This window comes from Lichenostomus cassidix, chromosome 10 (assembly GCF_008360975.1).
Source record: "Lichenostomus cassidix isolate B80296 chromosome 10, HeHo_3.0, whole genome shotgun sequence".
NCBI lineage: Eukaryota > Metazoa > Chordata > Aves > Passeriformes > Meliphagidae > Lichenostomus > Lichenostomus cassidix.
In genome coordinates, this window is record NC_139491.1 from 8139383 (window position 1) to 8164806 (window position 25424).

The following is a 25424-nucleotide window of genomic DNA, read 5'->3' on the forward strand; positions in this document are numbered from 1 at the left end:
CGGCTTTGGAGGTGATGGACAGCACGTCAACCTTCCTCCTCAATTTAAGGATGTCAGAGAGCACCCCAACCTTTCCCCTCAGCTTTGGAGGTGATGGACAGCACCCCAACCTTCCCCCTCAATTTAGGGGGTGATGGACAGCACCCCAACCTTGCCCCTCAGTGTGAGAGCTGATGGACAGCACCCCAACCTTCCCCCTCAATTCACAGGGCATTACAGAGCACCCCAGCCTTGCCCCTCAGTGCCGGAGGTCCCGGTCAGCACCCCTTTCCCCGCGCTGGTTCCGAGGGCTCTGGGCCGCACTCCACCCACGGCCCCACCGCCCGCTGGCTGCCCCTGGCTCGGGGAAGTTCGCGCCCCGGGGCCGCGGGTTCGAGCCCCGAGCGGGGCGGCAGGTCCGGGGCCGGGCCGGGGCCGCTGCCGGCGGCTCTGACGGAGGGTCCCGGCCGGGCAGCGGCGGCCGCGGGCCCAGCGCACATGTGCGGCCGCCCGGCACATGCTCACTGAGCGCGGCGCATGAGCAGAGGCGGCGCGGGGCCATCGGACATCTTGGGCCGCCCCGCACGGAGCGGGCAGCGCCGCCGGTCTCGGGGCGGGAGCAGCCGCCGCCCCCGCGCCGCCCGGCCCGCCCGCCCTGGCGCCGGCCGCCTGCCCCTCCCGCGCCTCCCCCGGGCTGCTCAGAGCATCCCTCCGCCCCTCTTGCATTTGTCTTAATTCTTCTCAGAGACAAGATGGCAACGCCGGCGGCGGTAAACCCTCCCGGTGAGTAGCTGCCGTCTCGCCCCAAGTGGCCCCGCCGCACAACACGCCCCGCCGCCGGCTGCCCCCGCCCGGCCCGGCCCGGCCCGGCCCGGCGCGGCCCCTCAGCCCCTCAGCCCCGGGGCGGTCCCGCTGCTCCTCCCGCCGCCCCCGGGGGATGCGGGCCGGGCAGAGCCGAGCCAGCAGAGCCGGGAGCCCGGGCGGTTTCTCCGGACCCTCTGGCCGCGGCTGCCGCTCGGCGCAGCCCTGCAGACACCAACAGTTGTGCATAAGCATTCGCGGCACAGCGCAGGAGAGCAGAGCAGCGGGACGGGCGGTGCGGCAGCGGGCAGAGCCGAGCTGCCCTGGGCACCATAGGAACATTGCCTCTCCCTGCCTTTAGCTCTGTCAGCTCATTGTCGGCTCGTGAAACCAAAACAGGCTGTGAAACTGACCGGGGCACCTCGGCACGTGCCCCGTGTTTGTTTTCTTTCCGAAGGATGCAGTAAATATTTGCTGTTAGTTCTGCGGTTATTGACAAAAGAAACTTACAAGAATTTTCCCATTGACTTTTTCATTCCCCGACGTTTTGTTACGTGGCTGTGAGATGCAGCATCTGTTTTGCTCAGTGCGTGATGGAATAAAGTGAGTTTGGATGAAAGGACAGAATAGTGCTTTGGAGATGTACTTCGGTCAGCTTGGTGTGGATCAACAAGTATTTGACACTAAAAATACCTGGGACAATGGATCTTGCACTGGGCTCAGTACTAAGGAAGAAAATTGCTATTCAGGGTCAATTTCAGTTTTACTTGTTTTAATATGTGCTTGCGTTGTGTCATTTTTTTGTAGAGTCAGGTTGAGTTCTGACAATTAAAGGCTTGCTTGAGTAAATGCCAACTAATGTTCAAAGCTTGTTCATTAGATTAAATCCTGCTGTAGTTGGTAGCGTAGTTGTCATACTGACAGTAAATATTATGATATAAACAATGAATTTGGTCCAGTAGGCGACAATACAGTAAGCAGAAACTGATAGTTGTCAGTCAGATTAAGTTTTAATATCAGAAATCTCCATATTTAATGAAAATCAATATTTAATGGAAGGTTATTAAATTAATACTATTTAGCTTCCAGCGTACCGTGTTGTGCATGATAACAGAGTTTCACTGCATGCACTTAGAGCTACAATCAATTCTGCAGACAGAGGAGGATCCAAACAGCATTTTTTGACTCGGGTTTGGTTTGCCATTCTCCCATCTGCTCTCCAAGCTACACGCTGAAGGAACAGCCCTGTCCACTTAGAGGTCAGTGCTGAAACCACTGAGTTGCAGCAGAGCCCAGTGCCCTTTTTGCACCAACCCTTTCCACTTTCTGCATCCACCTGCCTGTGGCTGAAGCCACAAAAAGATGTGGTTGCAGGAGGTATGGTAAGCACAGACTGCTCTTACCTCTGAGTAGGGCTTCACCATTCTCCTGTGACCACTCTGTGCATTGAGGGAGTATTATGAGATTATTGAAGAAATGTAAAAAAAGAGAGGGAAAGAGGAGCCAAGTGTGCTGTCTGTGTGCATCTCTGTGCATGTGACACAGCGAAAACTGACCTGCAGTGTGGTCCTCAAACTCTCTGAAGCACAGATTGGCAGTCTGTGGAGAGGATTAGGAAATCTGTTGGTTTCCTGAAGTGAACCGAGATCACCTTCTGCGAGGCTGAGGTTTCAGAGCATCATTCCACTCCCGTCTGGGCGGTTGGAGCGGATCTGAGCTGAAAGGCAAACTTGTTGGCTGTTAATGATCCTCCCACGTTTTCTGTGCATGAGCATTGTTGTCAGACACCAGAGGCAAAGTCGAAGTGGGGAGCTGTGGGGAAAGGAGCCCCTTGCATTTCTCTACCATGGACAGCAGAAGATGGAGCTGTGCAAAGTATCTTGATTTGTACTGTGGCTTTTTAAAATCATAATTTGTTGCTGTTGTTTTTGTTTGGTTTTTTTTTTTTTTTTAAGTAACTGCAAAGCAATGAAGAGAAACAGTCAAAATCTGTAGTGAAATGACTTTAATCCTGCTATTTTCTCTTGGGGACAGATCCTCAGCTGGAGTAACATTAAAGTAGCTCTATTAGTATTGGTGAAGCTGTGCCACCTTGCGCCAGTTGACTTCCTGATCTGCAATGTTAGGGGAGCACAATAGAGAGATTAACTTGTTAAGCATCTTTAATGATGATTAGAAATTACAATATGATTAAATTTTTATTAAGCAATTGTCTGGGGTTCTAATAACAGTTGGTAATTTAGGCAGGACATTAACTTGCAGCTACCACAATACAAATACATGTGATTTTAGTCATATTCTAGATAGTGGAATGGGGATTAGCAGAGGGAGAAAAGCTGGGTGTTCTGTAACTGTGTGAAGGTCTGGGATCTCCTGCAGAACCATGCACTTCACTGCAGCAACATCTTCTCTCTTGTGTTAGATGCAGATTTATCCTTTTTTTAATGGAGAGTTTCAGTTAGGGAAGGAAGTGCATAGGAGTGGGAGCAGTTTGCATCCTTTCCTGTCTTAGGCTCATGGGAACTGCAGTGTCAGGGACCGAATTTGTGCTGTGGGTAAAACTACCTCTGTGGGCTTCCTGGGCTGTGTTAGATCTGAACTGGTAGTTCTTTATGGTGAAGGTCTTTGTCCAGAGCTGCAGCTGGACATTGCCCTGACACAGCTGTGAGGCTCTGTGAGATGAGCTGTGTCGTCTTGCTGCACTCAGCCTTGGGAGCAGCTCTGGTTAGGAGTACTTTGTTGGTTTCTCGTACTCTGGGTGATGAACTGAAATGTGAAACACAATACAGGTGTGTGGGAAGCTCATCTGCATTGGCACAAAGCATCACAGTTAATTTATTTCCTCCTGAAATAAGATTGGCATATTAAATGGGATTTAAGAACAAAAAAACTGTGGAGGTGTAACAAGCATTTCATAAATTACTGCTTGCAGCAAAGTAACTTAGTGGCATGTCTGTTTTAAATGTATTATTTTTGGAATGCAAACTTTGTCTGTAACTGTTGCAACTTTGGGGTCAAATTTTGCTTAACTTGAGCGCAATACATGAAGTGGTGATTCTTCTGTTAACCAGGTTGGGATGAAAACATTAAACTCTTAATGAGTTCAGAAATTTTTTTTTCCTAAGACATTGCTTGGTCTTGGGTGATAAATTCTAGTCTGGCTCAGCCTGATGGGTGAGCAGCCCCTTTCTGCCATGGTCAGGTGATATAAAATGAATTATTTGCATCCTTTCAGTTCTTCCCAGAGAGGAGTCCCTTGATGGAAGGGCTAGCCCTGGTAGTACACACAGATGTTTTGCCAAAATGCCACAAACTCATAAGTCAAGTCAAGAGAAATCATGAGATTGTGGAGTTTATCTAGAGTTACTTTAGAGGGAAGTTCCCATAGGATGCATTTTAGGAATCCTTAGCGTTACGTTTTTATATTTAATTGAAGGAAAAAAGCAGCTAGGTTGTTCACATAATCCCTTAAAGCTCCTTTTAGTGATTTATTTTTAAGCAGAGAGCCCCAAATACAAAGGTATGGAGAACAACATATTCTCAAAAGGGCATCTACTAGAAATGTGTAAGAGAGAGGTTGTGACATGAGAGAAAGGGATTGCTGGAGCTTAGGACATTACTATTGCAACCACAGCAGATCCTGAGGGGTACTTCCAACCTATAGCTGATCCAAGATAGAAAGATATTGGCATTTTAACTTGAAGAAAGATTATTAAATAAGCTCTCTTTACTTCCAGTTTGTAATGAGTTAACAGCAAATTTTATATCATATTTGTGAAGAGTTGTAACTCAGCTCTTCATCTGGGCTCTTGGTTTAGGCAAGTGCATTGGATTCTGGGTGGTGGTTTTGGTTTTAATGTGTTTGTTTGATTTGGGAGTTAAGTGGAGATAAATCATTCTCCTGTTTCAACTAGACATTCTGAGAACCAAATAATTTGTTACCCAGTCTTACATTTGGACTGGAGTTACTGAGGTATTAAGTGCTGTGGAAAATGGTTTTTGATGCTGCCCAATCCATATTCCCAAAAGGAATTGGCTTTCTGAATTTGGCAATCTGGCCATTCTTTTCTTTGCATTTCATCCAGCTTTGAAATCGATGATTTAAAAGAAAAAAAATCTACTTCAGTGTTTTAGATTTCAAAGTTGTTCAGCTCAAAGCCCAAAAGTTGTGTTTTATTGCTGCCTCTCTGTCCTTCATTACAATACAGACTATCCAGTAAACTAAAAAATCAATTTAACAGCTTCCTGGGGAGTAAATGGAGTGTTGAAGTGATGGAGGTTATAATGAGCTCTGATGTTTCTGGTATGCAAAAAAGTAGTCATCATTCTAAGATAAAGTTAGAAAAAAAGGTTTCAAAATTAGAACACTCATTAGCTAATGGGAGGTTTACATTGCAGATGTTTTTCTTCTTGTGTTTTCATAGCTTTTGTCCTGTCCAATTCTGCAGAATTGGTCCTTAATTCAGTCAAACTGTGGTATGAGATGCCAATGTCTCTTGAATTGTGCTCTGGTAATGTTTTGTCCTTCAGGACTGTGTACTGAACAGTAACTGGAATTGAAAAAATGTCATTATTCCTATATTTCTAATACATCGGTATAGGGCATACAAAAGACTTTGGGATATCTCTTCAATCACTAAATAGTTATTTAAAATTTGCATATATAGCTTGTGGTTAGTTCCAAATATTTTTTCAATAGAATAATGTTTCCCCATGCTGCTAATAAAAACGCAAAACAAAAGAGATATTGCTGATTTCTATAATACCATATGGTGCTGCTGATATTTCTTACCAGTAAGGAAAATTGCAATAGAGATTAAGTAGAAAAGGAAAAAAAATAGCCTTTTCAAAATAGTCAAGGCAAAATAACCCTGTTGATGTAGTGATTATTGTTATTAAGAGGACAGAAATGGGGCTGTCATTATGAAGATGTATTCAGAGATTATGCTTAAATGGTTGTGAAGATCAGATATATGTGTCGTTCAGAGTAATTTTGGGGGGCTTACTGCTTCATAACTGACAAGCAAGAATGGAAAATGCGTTAATTCAGTGCTACCTGCAGAAATTACAATGTTATTAAAATCTGCAGTGGAAAAGAGAAAGAAGGGTCTTGAGTTTAAGAGATGGGAATTTAGATCGCGGCTCCTGCTGTAGATCTCTGGCAGATTTTCTGGTCTATCTATAGCAAAGTGTCTTTGGCTGGCCAGCAGTATTTAGAGATGGATGAATCAGCTCAGGATGAGCTGTTCTGTCTCGCCAGCCCTGTGGAGAGCAGAGATGCTGCCCTGGGTGCAGAAGTGTGCAGATGCCAACCCAAGCCACTTCTCAGACTTCTCAGACTCAGGTAGGGGTATGCTCAGTAGAGGTTATGTGGGAAAGAAATCTGCAAAGTCAGAGGTGCTCCTTCACCATTCTGTAACATAATTTGGGCAAAACATTACATTTGCTGGACGACACAGGCAGAAAATGTGACATTCCAGGAATCGTGGGTGGGTCTTGCTCTACAAACCATTGGTACAGTTTACTTCTTGCTAACAGTGTTTTCTTTGTTCAGCTCTAAAGCATTTCCTGTCACCCCATCTGCATCAATCATTCTGTCAAGTGAGGAAAAAGAAAAATTTTATGAGGCTTCATTTTTACGTTTTATTTACCTTCCAATTATAACCCCAGTAAGACAGATGCAAAGAAAAATCTTCAGAAAAATAATCCTTCATCATCTTCCATTGTTTCAAATAAAAATCCCCATGACAATTAATTGAATAAACCCACATGGACTGTGCACTTTTTGTCTGTTCCAGGGAGAGCTACTTTGTCACAAAACGCTACAGGATTTTGGCAAGATCTGGCCTTTAATGTGCAGAAATTGCATGATTTAAAAATGCAGGATGAAATGGAGAATGACAGTTTTTTAGCAAGAGCTGATTCAGAGTTTATTTTGGATAGTCAAAATTTCAAATGGATCTCAGTTTTATTGTTTGCATGAATTAGTGGCCATAGTCATGCGATGTGCAATGAATTAGAAGCTGTTTTCAAGATAGATGTAATTTCCTTTTTTTTGTACCCAAAGCACGCTGGTCTTCCTTGAGCAAAGCCATCTGCACAGGGAGAAAGAGGAATCCTTTGTTTTGGATACTCTACATATTGATGACCGTTTCAAAACTTTCTGCTTCCTCTGTCTTTTTTGTCAGTGTGTTTCTATTTCATGTATCTTTAGTAGTTCTGTCCTATGGCTTCAATCCTGCTTTTCACACTTAGGTGCCTCTACCTTTCTCACAACACTTGTAACTGCTGTATTTTCTCTGTGGAGCTGTGCTGAGCTGTGTATTGACTTCTCAGTGTTGTTTAGATGTAAATGAATCCTGGCATTCTGCTGCTGCTACTCCTAAGTCTTTCAACAGCTTATAAATTCAGATTCCATTCTGTAGGGAGCATCTGAAGTCCCCCTTAGAGAAAAGTGGTACTTTTTCCTGTTTTAAGTAGCAACTCTGCTGCCTTCCGTGTTACCCAGCAGGTACTGTGAGGTGTAATCAGCTGGGTCAAATTAGGAGCCTCAATTAGCTTGCATCTGCCCTGGATGTGTATGTGTTGCTGTTTTGTTCAAGGACAGCTCGCAGTATTCATTTCAAATACTTAGATTTCGGCTGCTGCAGATTTTTCCTCATCTAAATGTCAACTGCATGTGACAAGTAGAATAATATAAAATAATTGTAATTTTTTCTCTAATCAAGCAAAAGGAGTGTTGAATTGTTTAATTACTGGCTTTGCCAGCATGCAGATGGAAAGGCTTTTCAGGTAAGTTGCTCATACAAAATGCCTAAAATGGATAGTAATTAACAACTGGCTCTTCATTGGTATGTTAATTATGCTGCCATTTGTCCTGGTGCCTGTCGTTCTTTAAATGTTCAGTTACACTGAACTGAAGCGTTCACTTCCTGGCAAACACAGAATGTATCAGAACAGTTTGACTCTCAGATATATGCAAATATTTTATGGGAAGAGGCATGCCAGTAAATCACTGAGCTGCAAAGAACAAAAACACTGCATATTTGTATTCCTCAGAGGTAAAAGCAAAACCTGTTCCTGTGGAACCTGCAGGCCTGATTTTGAAAAATGGTCTCTAATACTTTCCCAGTACTAATCCAGAACACAATTCCATGCAAGTAGATGATTTTAGGATACTTGTTGGCTGTCTTTGCTGGCTGTTTCTATTAGTGAAGGTAGGTGGACATCTGGGTGCTGTTAAATGCCCTTGAAATGCAGATATTTTAAAGCTGTATTTCCTTTAATATCTGAATGGAAAATTCAAAGTGAACTGAAAATGCTTTGGGATAGAACCGATTATTTTGAATGCAAGAAGAGTTAAAGTAACTTGTTATGAATAGATCACAGCAGTAGTCTCAGATCTTATCCAATTTACTGTTTAATGCTTTTGAGAACAGAGACTGTCTTCTGTTTTCTGGACTGTGCTTTGCAAATTTTACTGCAATAAGAACAGGCTGCCTCTGGTGTGTCTCCAAGTCATTAAGTCATGCCCTGAAGAGGGGCAGGTTGCTAAAGTTATGTGGCAAGTTTGCTATGGACCAGCACGTGAATGTGAGGCTGGTATTTTAATTTGTTGAGCTGCTGCCACATGGAAAGTGGTTAATGAGCCCAAGACACAGTGATCCTCAACATGTGGCAGAAGTCAGCCCCTGAAATGAGGTGCTGATTGTAACAGTAGCCGTGGGAAGTGGATTATAGCCATAAAATTAGCTATTAAAGGCCACTAGCTACTGTGTGTCGCTGCCCTCTGCCTCATGTTTCGTCCTTTCATGGAGAAAAAACTGCGTTTATGTTGGTACTGCATGGCCATGGATGAGCTGCATTTCCATTGCATCGTGTCCAGTGAAGGTGCTAGCAAAATCCCGAGCTCAGTTTTGAGCCCAGCATTAAACACCTAAAGTACTGATAGCTAGAAAAGCTTCGTTTGAAAAGCTGAATTCTTGTGTCCCCAGCCACTGAGAGGTGGCTCAGTTAGCATCAGTCCTTGGAGGTTGCCTTGTGAGAGAGTTTGGGAAATGAGTGGTTGGTCTGTTGACCACTCCTGTCAGTCATGTTCATGTTCTAGTATATGAGGACACCAATGTTTTCCTTGGATTTAATTTTGTTTTAAAGCATCTTTAAGAGATACCCTGGCCCTCTGCATATAGATGACTAACCCTGAAAATGTTTTGCACTTTCTGTAATAAGTAGTGGTTTGACCAGTACAAAACAAGGCTGTGTAATAAAAACTTCCGTTCATTTTAATGAGATTTTCAGTGTAGGAATATAATGGCAAATTATTGGAGCTATGTAAGGATTTCAGTGTTTCAGAGATAAGAGTTCCTCTGCTAATTTTTGTTATGTTGTCATCTAAAATAGGCAGTATTTCTGGTTTATTGAAAAAAGAAAAAGTAGGTTTATTTTGCTGTGCAACCAGGTCTGTGGAAACAGCAATTGCAGTGTTTTTTTGCTTGCCAGTGGAGGCTTGAAATATGCATTTTCATTGTTGAAGTTAAAGTAAATGAACCATCACTAAGAAAAGTACAGGAGCATTCTCAAACTCTCACAAGGACTGGAAAAAAAGAATACTAACTGCTTCTCCAGTAAAGGGGACAATGGACTGCTGGAATTAGGACTGTCTTAAGTGAATATAATCTTCCTCAAATGCCACGTGTTGAGGCCTACAGAATCCAAATTTCCCAGTTTTCCAAAACAAGTCCTTAAAAATACGTAATGTCTCTGTAGATTCCCTGCCATCTATGAATTAGGGTTGGTCCAAGTGAAACTATTTCTCTGGAACTGGATTCTCACTAAGAACAAAACATTCTAGATCAGACTACATGGAACATCATAAAAAATAGCCCATTACAGACATTTTAAAATTAAGTGTAAAATTTCCATTATGGATACTTACAGAATAAGACACAATAGGGAATTTTCTTCCTTCTTTGTTATTGATAATCACTGTGAAGTACTTGGGTGTATATGAGTCTTTGGGCTCCTTTTAATTTATTCATACTTGAGACTTGGTTCTTGAATGATCACAGATGTTGGGTTGTTTTTCTTCTAAATAAAACTTGAGTGTTCCTGGACGTTCTGTACTCTCTGATGTCTTCCTGATACACTCAATTAACATGTGCCTTTCTGAGATGCATAAGTCTTTTGCTTAAATGTATCTTTCACTCTTCAGGAAAACTGACATTATACATTTCCAAACTGTTTCCTGACTCAAGAGTTAATCATATCTTGTTTTAGTGATGTCCTCTTTCTGCTTCATAACTCTTTGGTTCTGAACTGAAAATGGGACTGAGGCTTTTGATGGTCTTTAATGTTTTAGTGTGAGCTGCCAGTCTCGGGATCTTTGCTCTCCAAAGTGTTGCCTTTTGTCATTTGTGTTCCTCCCTCCGGGTTCCATGCATGTTTGAAAAAAAGGAGGCAGGTAAATACATAAATAATTGAGGTTAGGCAGCTGTAGGATGGCACTGTAAACTGAAATCTTAGTGCTGGTGTGCAGTAGCTGAATTAAAAGGTGTGTGGTTTTACTTGTCGGCATTTTGGTTGAGTAGTATCAGCTGGAGATGTGTGAGTGGGTGGAAAGAACAGTAACGTGAAGTTCATGCTGAATTATGTTTTGCTGGAGGAAAGCTATTCATTAGTCTCATAGCTGGCACATGCCTCTTTATTCCTTCTCTAAAGTAGTATCTGACGACTTTGATGAAAAGGTTGATATGACATTAAGGAATTGGTTCTGCCTCATCTACTGATGTGCAAAAGCCTTTCTGCCCTTGGCAGAGCTGAGTGAGACACAGGCAGCATGCCAATCCTCACTTTGCTCTAGGAAGGGCATGCATGTGGTAAATGGTTCAGGGTTTGAGGAGCCTTGGCTCCATCTCTCACTGTTCTGTGTGGAGGTTAATGATGTTGTATCAGAGTTCAGCTCTGGAGTTCACTGTGTCTCCACTTATGCCCCTCTTGGTTTCCAGGATGGTCCTAAGGACAAAATACTCTTTCGTCATTGCTAAATTTAAAATGAATGCAGTAATTATGAATAAGAGTTTCAGAGCCCAGTAAATTGTCGCTGTGCAGGAAAATTCCTGGCAGTTGCACGCTGGCGGAATATTTCTCATGTATCACTGGCTGACTGTCTGATGTCTGAGAATGGACCAGGACAAGAAGGCAGGCTCGTGGCACAGGCACTGCACAGGGCTCAGGTTTATTACAGTCTTTCTACTGAATCTCTGATAAGTAGTGTCCTCATGCCACAATTAAGTCATCTGACTTTTGTTTTCAATTATCTTACCAGCAGTTTGCAAGTCCTGTTTATAAGATTGCTTAGTTTGAGATGCTTTTTTCTTATACGTCTTTTGTAAAAATCACATATTTGTGAGAGAGTGTGAAATGCCTTTGCTGTAACAAGCAGAGAATGTGTTTCATAGTGATGTACTAATTGATAGTGTTTTATTAATAGACTTTTATTGCAGCCGCGTTTATGTTGGATTAGCAAAAAAATTTTCTCCCTTTGGGAAGAAGCAGAGGTAGAAAAGGAAAATATACAGCTTCTTTCTGTCTGGGAACAGCAGTTATTATTTATTCCAGGCACATGAACAACCATTAATTTGTATTTTCTTTACAGAGTAGGGGTAGGATATTTGGATAATGTGCTTTTTAAATGTCTTGAGAGAATATATGCGTGATAGATAGTTATTTCAGTGCTGAAGGAGCAACAATCTACCTGTCTTTAAAGTATTAATACAGATTTTAAAACTTATTTCCTCTTGTCTTATGGTTGCTTTTGGCACTTAAATTTGCCTTTGAAAATGCATTAGTTTATTCTCATCCAGTTACAGTTTGTATTGAGATTAAGAGCAAAATGTACATTGTTTCATACACCAAAGAAATGATCAAACTATATGAAAAACACAGTTGCAATGAATGAAAATTATGAGATAGTTTTCAGGTGTTCATTGTGCTTTTGCAAGTTGAATTTAAAAAGTAGGAGAACGTATTATATGGGGGTATTTGGTTTGTGGGTTAACTCAAACTGCTCTTTAAATCAAATCAATGAGCTGTCCCTGGAAGTAAATACATTTTCAGAAATAAAATCATGATTCTTTCTAATGTTGAAATATAATGGTAAAGTATTTTTAGTGATTTCTTGGTAAATGCATGTAGCTGCCACTGGCTGTTTGCTTTTTTGGGTAGAGTCCCTGTAGTAGCTGGAACCTGATTGCCAAGTTTGGAATTCAGACTAATCTCGTGTGTCCTGTGTACTTGCCTGTGCTGCTCTTCAGTCAGCAAATAGCAAAGCTAAAACCTTACTTTGGTCAATATTTACAGACAAACAATCAGCTTGTTTTTTGACAAACATCCAGTTTGTTTACAGTGAGGTTTTTTTCAGTATCATTCTTCACTTCTGCATTTGATATATCCACAGAACTGTCTGTATGCTTTTGGGAACAAGTGGCTTGTAATGGATGTCAAGTCATGTTTAATATGAATGTGGGGACACAGAAGAATAATGCTTTGTTGTTATATGCTTTTTTTTGTTTAGTAGTTCACTGGTAGAACATCCAGCGAATCTTATATTTTGTAATTCTGAAAAAGCAAGTAAGAGCATAGCCATTACTGCTGATCATTTCAGAAAGTCTAGCACAGCCTACATGGAAACAGGATTTTCTCTCTTATTTTGAAACTAGTAATTTTAAAAAATGAAGTATGAGATTCAGTTTTATAAAATATGTTCAGGAAGTAGCTCTGGGAAGACGTTAAGCAGAAAAAGTGTCCCAAAATTAATGACAAATTCTTGGGAGTGTAGTAAACCTAAAGTAACACCAAGGAATATTCTGCAGCACAGCTTAGTAGTATTTTGTACTTTCTACATGCCTATGAAGGTTTCCCTTATGCCACAGGGTGCCATTTGGAACATTTGTGGGAATGAGAAATTCTAGCAAGTAACAACAACAACAAAAAAAAGCAAATGCAGTTACTTTTGAGCACCCAAAAGCCTGTGAGCTTCTGGTTTCTGTTTTTTTGGTTTTTGGTTTTTTTTTAATTTGCAGACATGAAAGATATAATATGTGAAATTGCCTAAAAGGAAGAATGTTCTAAAAAACATTTAGTGAAGTGAAGGAGCAGTGAAAAGTAGAAGAATCACTAAGATGTGTATTTGAAATGTTGGGGGTTTTTTGCTTGCAGAAGAATTCAGGGTTTGGGAAACTCATCTGCCAAGGGGAGGGTAACTGCTAATTATATCAGATCATATCAGACATCAGAAGATATTCTGAAGGTTGTCCTTGCTGGGGAATTAAACTGAACACGTCCAGATTGGTGACAGGTGCCAGATGCCATTGGGGGAAGACTGGACTACTCTTTTCAGGTGGCTTTTCAAGGCTTAGTTCAATTTGAATCTAGAATTTTCTTATCCATAACCCTCTTCCATGGTATAAAGGCTGGACTGCAGTGTTTCATAAACTAGTTGTGGAGTTTGGAGAAGTAATGGCTGGATTACCTGAGCAGCCTGTTCACTTACACACCTCATTTGAGTAATATTTTTTGATCCTTGTTGCTGCTATGGGAAAGTGAGGTTGGCTGTTTTCTGCGATCTTTAGAAAAAAAATTTTTTTTAGTTAGAAAATCTCCTTTGACTTAGTGGAATTTCAGACAGGTGTAAAATGAACTTGGTATTTACCATGCTCAGGTTCATGCTGGATTTTTGAAATGGAGTTAAATGTGGTTTTCTCCCCTGTGGTTTTTAGGCAGAAAATGTTGTATTAGAAATTGTGAGAAAAGGAAGAAGCACTAGACCACACCCTATTTTTAGAATGTGTTTTGTGAGGAATACTGATATTCTTTTTAAGGTGTTTCACATAAATATTCTTAGTAATGAATTGGGGTGTGGAAACACCTGAAAGGCCAATTAATTATCATAACATCAAATAAGCATCATTTGCTTGTTGATCAAGCAGAACTGAAGCCATTAGTGCTATCAATAGAATGCTGTTTAATGAAAACAATAGCATTCTGATTACCCAACAGTGCCCAAGGACACTGTAAATTTACTGATAATTAAGTATTTGGTAATGCAAGTTGCTGTTCTGAATGAAATTTAAAATTAACATACCCTTCTGAGGCACACTTAAAAATCTCTGTAATGAATTATAAAGGCATTTGAAGGACATGAGTCAGTAATTTTCAGTGAATTATTTGAATCAGAGGGGTCCACATTTTACACCTTTGTAGTTGGACTGTGCTCTGTTGTAATAGACAGGTCGGGGCAGGATGACACTTCCGTTTTGGTCTGACTCCATGGATTTTCAAATTTTTACCTTTAGGATAAATTGTGTAACTACTTGCACCTGTGAACTTAGACAGTGCTTTCTCAATGAAAATGCTTTATAAGAATATTTTTATGGAACAATTACAAGAGGGGACCAAGAATTTATTAATTCACATGAATATTTCTGCTCATTATTTAAGAAATAACTTGTCAGATTTCCTCGGATGTGAACCAGAAGTTATAATCATAAATACTGCCTCGCATGCTCATGAAATCTGATAGTTGACTTCTGTAATTAATAGAAAATATGGACAAGTGATGCTGGCAATCACTTTCATGTGGATTTTGTGCATTTTTGGGTAGAGGAGAAACAGAAGTAGTTGAGAGAAGACATTGGATTTTTGGGAAAGCTAGGCTGCCCCTCATGTGCATTTAGTTAAAATCCATTTTGGTGAGTGTTCTGGACAGATTTATTACCAATTAGCTTTATTTCTTTGCATTTATACAGCTATTGACTGTGTTTTATGTAGTTGATAGGAGTTTAGTGTGCTGTCATCTTTTTATGTAAACTCTGGAGAACCACAGTATTGATCTCAGTGTGTTTTTTTACTTGTGTATACCATTGCAAGTATTTTAATAGCAGTTTCAAGATAATTTCCATAAATTGGCAGTTGCACTTGCACATGAAAAAAATAGATTTGTGATCAAGCACTGAAACTGCTTGAAATCTAAACCAGCTTCTATGGCTGGAAAATAATTGCTAGGTAGATAGTGAGAAGCCAGACAATTGATAGAAGATTGCAGAAATATTATTTTAAAAGAAATAGTTTGAAGATGAATGAGCAAAAATGAAGCCTCAAATGATGCCATAGTGCAGATAAACTATTGAGCAGTTACTGTTGTTATTATTTCTTTATCATAAAACAGTTGCATAGGAATTTATAAAAGGAAATTTGCTTGCAAGTGTTATTTGACAATTATAGAAGAAGGAAGGGAAACCAGATGAGTTTAGGAAAGCATAAATAGCAGTGATGGTATAAAACTAATAATTGGTGATCTAGAGCAAGGACATACAATGGAAAATGCTTGATTTCATTGTTAATGACATAAAGTAATAGTAGTAATTGGCTAATTTCCTGTCTTTCTTACCTTTGTAGAAGGATCACACTTAGGAAATGCTGTATCTGCTGCTCCTGATGTAAAAAAATGCTGTCTTGTCCCACCAGCAAAATTTTTCAAGCCCAACATACCTTTTCTACCACTGACCCGAAGCAGGTGCTTGAAGGAGTATAAAATCAGAATAAACACTTGAGGTGCTTCCCCTGGGTACTGTCCCACCCTCCAGCCATGTGTGACTCAGAGGCTTCATGAGCCAGGGATGATGTTTGATTCATAGAGCTCACTGAATTTCTTTCCCACAGTTTTGGATAGGCTCTGCATAAAATCCATATAGTCTTTTGGCATCCACAGGTACCCATTGCAGGGAGTTTAGGGCATCCAGAGGTAGTTTGGTTGGTCAGGAAGGCCTGGCAGAAATAATAAGGGGGGAAGGTGAGAAAGATGAGAAGGGGAAAGCTGTGAGACGGTGTGGCTGAAAGAGTTTGACATTGCCCTTGAGGAGTGGACTGGCTTGGTGTGGCTCCCAAGAGGGGACAAGCACTGCAGTGGGAGACAGAACCCAGGCTTAACTCTACTTTTTTGTGTGTATATATATGTATATGTATGTATGTAGTCATGAGGGTGGCCAGCAAGAGACTCAATGCTGTGCAAGGCAGGAAATGAGGATTTGGATGAGAGGGTTTTCCTTCTTATGTTAACACAGCTCAATCTCAATAAATGGTAGGAATGTAGAGGCAGATGCAACAAAACACATCCATAACTGAAGTCACAGTAAAGCTGATGGTGTGGTGGTGCAGGTTATTTTTCTTAACTTGCATTTCCTAGGTGAGTAACTCTCAATTTGTTCTCTTGGCTTGTTTACTGAGCAACAAATCTTATCAGGTCATTTTAACAGTTAGTGATAATCCTGTGGGCAGGGCCATGTGTGGATTTTTTGCCTAATTCAGTAGTATTGTGCCTGGCTTTAGTGTAGCTTTAGCTGGTCATGCAGCTTCCACTTTACCTCCTGATGTTTTAATGGACGAAATACAGCAAGTGCTCTGTTTTAAAAGGGAAAAAGTTGTCATGTACATGAATTTCTAATTGAATGCCAACCAAAACAAGCTAAATGAAACAGACTTGTTAAATGAAGAATTAATGGACTGAGCATGATCTGTCTCTGAGAAACTTGAAAGAAAGTCATTAGAGTTTATTATTTTTTTTCTGGTGTTTGTTTGCCCAGGCTGGGCGTGTGCTTGCACAGTTTTTGTGAGTTCATTAATGGGTCAGCTGTGGGCATTTCTACATAACAGAACAGCCATATATGCTATTTGCTACGTCTGATGCTAAGTAAAAAGTATGGAAAATAACACTGAATGTTACCTTCTGTTTCTTGCATATAACTTATAATTATGCAGTTACTTTTGGCAAATACAAAATGTCAGAGAAGGAGGGAGAATCACCATTCATTTCAAATGGAAATGATGCATAATTTGGGGGGCCTTGTTTTTTGGTGATTTGCTTAGTACTTTTGCTATATGTCACTAATATCAGCCAAAATAATGTTATTAAAACCAGGGCAAATTAATGCAGAAGACAATTAAGCGTGGAATTATGTTGTAAGAGTGCATTATCATGTCTATAATGGCTGTAGACCAGGTAGGGTCACATTCAAACACCTTAAATGGTCCTGCTGCTCTTGTCTGCTGTTTTACTGTGACCCTACATGTAAGCTAGGCACCTGCCTCTCTTCTTTTAATAATGTTTACATCAATCCTGAAACAGCCTTTCAAAGTCAGATTTTCACCCTCTATAAACTGGCCTTTTACAGTAGCTGCCCTACTTCCCTGCCCAATTTTTATATGCACTTTCCCACTTGTAACTATTTATACCTGAGACATTTGCCAAGTGTTGGAGGCTCAGGTTGTGTTTTCAATGTGAGTCTACCCCAGGTCCTTGGATTTGCTTCTGGCTCATTCTTCCATGCACTTTCAGACTTTGGATGTGAGAAGTACTTTTCTTCTAATGTGTTGGTCAGTCATAATCCTGGTGGAGATCTGGATGCTCTTCTTGAATTAAAGCCCCCACTTCTGCAGTGGGGAAAATTACCAAATTTTAGAGGCTGGGTGCTGAGGTTCAGGTCAGTTTTCACAGTTGTTCTGCAGTGCAGATACAAGCCTTGTTTTCATTCTGAGAGGATTCATAATTTTCCAAGACCTGAGACATGCTTTCAGAACAGGAGCCATTAAGGGTTCTTTTTTAACCTTTCCTCCCTGTTTTGCATTTCAGCAACCTCTTTTGAGGGAAATGGTCATAGTTTGGCAGGACTTGTCAGCAGCTGGATGTATTGGCTTATTAAACAGAGTACAAGAAATAGTTCACCTCAGTCAGAGGTTGAATAGGTCAAGAGGAGATAACAAGGAAGTATGAATAAGAAGTGGAAAAATAGCCAGGGAAGAATGCAGGGGTATTGGTGCCATGCCATTTGTCAGGAAGATAGGAAGAATGAAGAAGCAGCTACCCTTTCCCTGCTTCCCAGGTAACTTTAAGTAGCAAAGTGTATCTTCTGTCTGTGCTTCAAGCTTAATTTTTTGTCTATAACACCCTCTGCAGTAGGTGCAGACGTGTGACTCCAGGTCTTCTTCTGGACTGTGCTAAAGAGCATTCTGAGTTTATTCAGTCATGTATGGGTTGTGTTGGATGGGCAGTGGATATGAATGTAGTCCACATTCTTTCCTTACGCCCTGATGTCTCTGGAAATTTTTGTGCCTTGGCCACAAGTAGATACAGATGAATGGAATTACCAACACAACTGGAAAGAATAAGGTGATTAGCATGAAAATTGGAAATGCAAATAAGAAGTACTGTCAAAATAGCTTTCAAAATCCTATAGTAATATATGAAATAATTTTTTGGGTTTACAAATCATATGACTGATGTTTACACAATGGGGTTTTTAATACCATGGTTTCTGTATGGCTATTTTTGGATGCTTCAGAGGATCCTGGTTTTCAGTGTTGGCTGCTTATCCTGCAGTGACCTGTCTCACATTGTCCCTCAAGCTGAGCACTTGCAGCAAGAATTCCCCTAAAGTAGACCAAAACTCTCTTTTGTCACAGTTTACTTCCAATTTTGTGTCTGCATCCCACCTTCTTTTGCACATCCTGATGGTGTTGAACTATGGGGCACACAAAAAAAGTATGGATTGCAGCGAGATCCCTGGGCATCCCACATGGATGAGTTGTGTGAACACAACAGTCAAGTGTGGAGGCAAAGAGATTTCACCTCTTTGACTTCAAAACCTGCTCTTGCAGTCTACTGATGGGGCATGTGGTAAATACCTCTTATGTTTGTCACTGCCTCTGGCATCTCCTGCAGAGTCACATCAGAGAAGGCAGGGAGCAAGGTGGCTTTTGGATGTGGCCTTTGAAACACCAGTTAGGCCACTCTTAAATGCTTGATCTCAGTCTCTGCTGAACAGACAGTGCCCCCTCAACTGAGCAGCTGAATCGTATCATCTCCCCCCCTCCAACTTCAAGTGTGCTTAACATTCACCTGTGATGCAGACAGAGGATAAAGCTCTGATTTTCATCTTAAAAAAAGAGAACGTTTCTCTGGTAACTACTCACCATATGCCCTAATTTATCTTCAGGATGAGGGGTGGCCCCTGCACACACCCCAAAGCACAGGGCGTTGTGGTGGAGGGGAAAGTTTTTAGTTAATTAGGATTTTTATATTATTCATAAAAACCCTTCCTGTCTTAGTAGCTCTCTCCAGAACCTAAATGGTTAAAGTAGAAAATGTTAGTAATTTTGCTGCAAATAAATTGATCAGTATGCAAGACGGTTGTCACCGGCTGAATCATGGTCCACAGTTAAGGTAAACAGATCTGTGATGACATTTTCTGAGCAGAATACCAATGCTGCTACATTTCTTCCCAGAGGTTTCTGACTCTTCTTATATGCGGATAAAATTTCTCTCCAAGAAGGTTTTGTTCCCAGGAAAGAAATAGCATCTTTGTAAGAGTCTTCCTCAAAGGTGGGATTTCTTCTATTTTATGATTTATTTGTAGTCGTAATTCTGTCGAGAGCGTGGAAAGGAATGTTTTTGCTTTTCTGAAAATCCTCTCTGTACAGTAGATGTTTTTGATGTGGAGTCTATTTAAAGTGTCTGGCAACGGAATGCAAGTGAAACAATATTAACAGAGTTATCAGGAACAATGAAAAATGTTTTTTTTTTTAAATATTCTTTGAGAGTGAGCTCTGTTTTATGATCTCTGTAGTTAACACATAAAAACAATGGCTAAATATACAGCTAGTTTTTTAGCATTAGTGTTTCTGTGAAATATTTTTGACTACATGATGGCTTCGTATTTTTGTTGGCATATTCTAAAATAAGAACTATGATATAGTTTATTCTTAAATGTCTCTGTGCTAGGCAGAAAATCCCCGTTGCAATTGACTGCAATCAAAACCATTTAGCTGAGATGCATCTAACTCCCGTATGACTTCAGGGTAATGAAAAATACAGTTTCTGAAGAAGTTTTTGAAATCTGCTTTCTTAGAATTTTTAAAAGAACATTTTGAAATCATTGTGTATGATACTGTTGATGGTATTGGGCTCGTTTGTAATTCTGTGTTTAGCCTTAGATCCACATTTACTTGGAGGTGATTGACATCTCAGTCGTTCTATGGATTAGTGGCTGGAAATCTGTCGCATTTGTATTGATAAAAGTAAAAATTTCCTCTTGTTTAGTCAGTTGTTGGTATCTGACTTTAATCATGTTTATTAGAGTAGACGCTGAAGGATAAAAGAGCCCTGTGGAGAGCATGCTCAGTGCTACCTGACATGGAATAGCAAACCTGCAACTGGTCCTTGCAGCTAATGTCAGGGATTCAAAGTCTCTGGGAGTCGTCAGAAGCATTTCTCCAGTAGAATTTAGGTTTAAACCTGGCCCTGTCCATGTCTGCTGTATGTAGGTGAGGGGAGTATAGCTGGAGTGCCTGAAAATAATGTAGTTAATTGAACCTTTTGGGGGATGGACTGAGAAAGTCTTGTCATGCACAGTATGTGGTTGTATTTCAAAGCTTCCCAGCAGGATGCATGGCTGTGGTTTGTGGAGAGGAGCAGAGCAGGGACCACCATCTCGAGCTGTGTGATGCTGCCTGTGAGGATACCTGGCCAAAGAGCTGCCCTGCTCTGGGGGATACTTCAGCAAGTCACAGATTTGTGCCAGAGACAAGAAAGAGCTGCATTTCAGGCGGTGGATCTCGGGTGGGGCCCAAACTTTAAATCTTGGGCTTCAGAGCTGTGGTTTAATAATTCCCTGACACAAAAGAGAGGTCCAGGTTCATCCTGGCATGCTGCACTTTCTGGTAATTCTTGCCATGATTGGTGTTCTCATGCACTTCCATGGGTATCCTTGTGCAGCATTTAACTTGCTCTTTGTGCTTTGCTTTGTGAAGTGCACAGCAGCTATTTCTTTTGCAGATCTATGTAACAGCTTGAGATGAACATGGATTTTTTTGGGGAGTAAATCCCTGTATTTTATCCCAGCATTTTTAATGTACATTTGCAGATTGTCCTTTATTACAGAAACATCCATGAATATTTTGGGGTTGATCTACATGTGGCACTGAAGTCAAGTGTAATGTCCAAACTTGGGATGTTCAGCAGTGAAATTAAACTAAGCCTGGACAGAAATGAAGGGACTAATTCTGCTTTTACATTGAGTGCTGACATTGTTCCTGGATTAATGTGACTCCTCAGGGTTTTCCCCAGATGAACATCAGTATTAGTGCAGGATCTGGCCTGTGTGTTGTCCAGCTAGAGAAATGTTCACTAAAGATTGTGAGTGTTGTGCTGGTTTTTGTCCTAATGACATTTCTGTGTTCTTTGGCAGATCTCTAGGAGCTCTCTAACCTCCAGATTAAATACTGCATGCATTTTTTCAGCAAAAAAGTAATTTCTATTTGACACTACGGAACACCTTTAAACAATTTTAAAGAAATTTGTTCAGAGCACTACCTTGATCATTACAGATGATTTTCATGAATGCTCAGCCTGGCCTCGTTTTACTTCCTGAGAATTATACCCTTATGTTCATGTTGTAATTTTGGGTAAAGTAAGCAACAGTTGTTTTATTGCTGTTGGCAGAAGGAAAGTCCACTCTTTGAACATTCAATCTCAGAAAGAAAACAGCTTGTTTCCCAACGCTTGTTGCTGCTGAAACACTTCTGTGAACATCAGTATTAACATGTATCTGGGCATGAGTTTAGATAAGCCTGAAAACACCATCTTTGGTGCTCCAGCATGTCTTTTTTTTTTATTTTTTTAAATTTTTAATATATCTATAACCAACTTGACACCTTTGTCTGCAGCTCTGGGCTTCCATACTAATTTATGCTCCAACAGAGTAAGTGGGACTGCCCTAAATTTATGTAACTATACACAATTGTGGGCTACTCTTAAGACTGAAGATATTTTTTTTCTTTTGGTCTGTGTCTGATGCATGTTTCCTTTTTTTGTTTTGTTTATGCTAATAGGCTCCCTGGAATGCCTCTCTACCACAGTATTTCTATCTGAGACTCTGGTTTATGGGTGTCATTTATCTCCTCTCTTGTTTTCTTTCCAGAGCACACACAGACAGGTAACTTACAGATGCTTAGTCAGAGAAGCAACTGATTGTTCTATCAGATATTCCATTCGGCTCTGCTTTCCCAGGCTGGCCCTTGTTTTTGAGATAATGTCAAAATTTTTACTTTTCTCACTAGGTATATTTTGTAAATGCAAAAATATCATCAAGATCTGCTTCTTTTATATCCTCATTAATGTATAGAGATGAAATTAATTTGGGAAGCAGTTCAGATCCATGCATCTTGGTTTCTCCAACTGCAGAACTTTTAATTCTGTTGTGTCAGGAGAGATCCTGGGCTGCTGACTGCTTTTCTCAGCACTGTGTGCCCACCTTTGAGCACCTCACTGGAGCTGCAGTAGCAGCACCCATGGAATGGGTGGTGTCTGACATGGGAAGCTCTGAAATGGAAGGGCAAATTGGGTGTCTTACACACTGATACTTGTGCAGGTCTGTCACAACTTCACCACCCTGCTGTGAACCTTTCCTCCCTCTTAGCTGGGCTTTCATGTTGACGAGTGTCAGTGCATCCCTTGATCAATTTTTTTTTTTCTTCATGTGCCTGTATCTTGGAAATTTTTGAAGACCTCCTTTTAGAGCAGTCAGCACAGTGAGCTTGGTTTCATTCTCCCAGGACTGTAAAGATGTATCTGAAGGCTGATTTGTCTAAGAAGTTACCTTCTGTATTGCACTGTTTTTGATGTGCCATTCTGTAGCATCAGGATATCAACACAGTAATGCTTTAGCTTATACCCTGACAGACAGATCATCTGTTTGCTGTAAAATGTTTTCTTTCACATGTTTTTGGACACTGACTGAACCTCTGGAATGACCATTCATTTAACACTTTTTTTCCTCCCATATGAAAGATTCACAGTAGGAAGATATGTCCTTCCTACTTGAGACTTGCTAGCTACCCTTGCCTCTTACAGCTTCATACATGGAAGGCTGAATGTAAATGCAGAAAAACAACTCATTCTGCCTATCCACAACCACCTAAATTGGACAAGGATCAAAGCTGTGTCCCTGACTTGTCAGTGGGGAGAACAAGGACCCCACAGAAAGAGGTTTGCTCAGCGTCTTTTGGGTGTACCTCTAAGCATGAAATGCATAAAGGACGGCTAAAGGCTTTGTTTCCTTTGCTATAAAGTTACCTGAAATACTTAGCTTTGGCTTTTGGACTTCTAAGAGTAGATGAATCCAACCCTTGGCCTGTTTTTTCATCATCTTTGATTTAGATTGAGGAAAATGAGGATACAAGAATTTCTGATTACAGTATCAAATATGGTATTGTTCTTTCTTGCTTAAAATACTGCTCAGAGATTATCTGAAATTTTATTAGAGTTACTACTTTAAAAAAATCTGATCTCATTGATGATCTATACCAAAATGTGTTTCTGTGTGACGAGGACACTTCGCAGGTAGATTTATTATGGTTTTTACCATCTGCTTTAATAAACGAGTGAGCAGAGCATTTCAAAATGACCTTTGGTTCTCTCCATGAAAGATGAGTTTGAATGTTCTGAGTGAATTATGGGCATTATACGGCTAAGGGTACTTATTCTGGAAATAGTGATTTACCAGTTGTTTGCATGCTCATGCTTTTATTTGTCTGGAGATATGCTAATGTGCATTAATGTTGTGTTTCCACATTGCTCCAGCTTTAGCCACTGTGGAACTTTCTGTGGTGTGGGGTTGTAGGCAGAGGTCTTATTGTTTGGCCTTGCAGACTTTGTTAAAAAATATTGGATTGCTCTGTTGCTTTTTAGTTGAAAGGGAGTTAATAAAACTAAATGTACTAGAAGAAATACATGAAATCAGTGAACAGATAAAATGTTATTATTTGAAATGCATAATGTTGCATAATGGATGTATATAAAGTGTGGCAGAGATGGAAGTGCTCTCCAGACATAATGAAAGAGCATGGATTCCTGTTTCCATAATTGAAGCTATTTCATACTTATCTGTTGGGGAAAAAATAGCAGGATTTTTTTAACAGATTTGCTTTCCATTAGTAATTATATTTAGCTGTAGCTCCAGATACCTTGCCAAGTTTTTTTTTTTTCTTTTAAAGAAGTTGGAAAGAAGATGCATTTTCTTTCAAGATAATTAAATGTTTTGACTGTAGATTTTGCCTCCAGAGTGAATAAAGTATATGAAAAAGTTTTAATTGCTCATATAGTTTATAGGAGTTATACAGAGGAAAAACATTCTTAATCCCATGCTTAATAATGGGAGAGAAGAAAAAGGTATAAATATGTTATATTCCACCTTTATTTTTTGAAGTGTAATGAACTGTTATTAATAGACTTTAGAAGTACTTGCCATTAGCAGTCTGAAAACCATTGCATAAAGTGAGCTTTTGCAGTTTCTCACATCAAAGTTTTGAGGTTTGAGGATCTCATTAACCTGTGGCTATACCTCGAGCCCTGGCAGAGGGATGAATATCAGCCTGGATTTTGGGCTCAGTTCTGCTCCACAAGACACCACACAGAAATGCAGGAAGCCTCTGAGCTCTTCTAAGTTCAGTCTGGCCTTCTGAGTGCCTCCAGAATATAAATAATAAAACCCTGTATCACCTGATAATTCATCTCTACTCTCAATTCTTGGCCTCTCTGGCGAACTGAGTGTTTGAACTTTTATTTTTCTTGGTACCCTGGTACCATGATCCACAGCTTCATTTGTCTTGGGAATTCAGCTCTGCATTTCTGTACAGGGCACTTTAACTGCTGAAGGAGGTTGTTGGCCTTCATCTGACAGCCCCTTTGAGACTTAAAATGAGAACCATTAGGTCAGTGGAATTACAGAGGTACTACCTGCAATTCTCTTGTCTCCCAGGCACTGTAATGCTATTGACTCAACTGGGCTTCTTGTAAAGGGTCTGTGAATCTGCTGGGTTTTAGTAGGAGAGCTTTACTTTTCCTTAGAAATAAAAAGGAAAGCTTGCTCTGTTTATTTTGGGAAGGGCATGTGTCTAATGTTATCAGCAGAGGTTTCTCCTTGAAGGTGATGGATTAAAGGATTTCCCCCACCTTTTTCCCTACCTCTGCCTTACAGAAATGGCATCAGATATTCCTGGCTCAGTGGCCTTGCCAGTGGCTCCAATGGCGAGTGGACAAGTGAGGATGGCAGGATCCATGCCTTCCAGAGGAGGAAAGCGTCGCTCTGGGTAAGCCATCTTTTTATTTTTCTTTTTTCAGGTCTAGAACTGGAAGTTACATGTATTGTAAAACCCAAAATATACCTATATATGTGTGTATGTTTATTATGTAATGTTTCATTTGTGTAACTGCATTATGACATTAGTCACTGATATTTTGTTTTTCTCTTCAATGCATCTGTTCTTCCTGCAAGATCAAACTTGCTGATAAGTGTATGGCTTGCTGTTTTGCTTGTTTCAAAAGACTTTCAGGTTTGGCAAAGCATCCAGAAAGGAGTTTGGATCCTGTGGCTGTTGTGGATATAATGAATGCATATTGCCTACATCTGTTTAATCTCACAATGATTTATCATGTGAATAAAGATAGCAAGACTGCACATGCAGACTTATTCAACTTCATCTAAAGGTTACACCTGGAATCTCTCAAAGGGAGGCCTGTTAGTTAAAGATGTTTT

General features: G+C 40.4%; 1 protein-coding gene across 3 annotated transcripts in view; it reads left to right on the forward strand.

The window, feature by feature from the left end:
• The first annotated feature begins 549 nt into the window (after window positions 1-549).
• The window catches only part of ARNT2 (aryl hydrocarbon receptor nuclear translocator 2), a 95558-nt gene continuing 70683 nt past the window's right edge, over window positions 550-25424 (forward strand). The window contains exons 1-2 of one of the 3 annotated variants that reach the window (XM_085070474.1): window positions 550-762; window positions 24867-24978. In XM_085070474.1, coding sequence (XP_084926600.1) covers window positions 732-762; window positions 24867-24978 — 143 coding nt within the window. In that variant the 5' untranslated portion in view covers window positions 550-731. Of the gene's footprint in view, window positions 763-19059; window positions 19214-24866; window positions 24979-25424 lie in introns of those variants that run through there. The other 2 variants (XM_085070472.1, XM_085070473.1) reach the window with 2 other exon arrangements.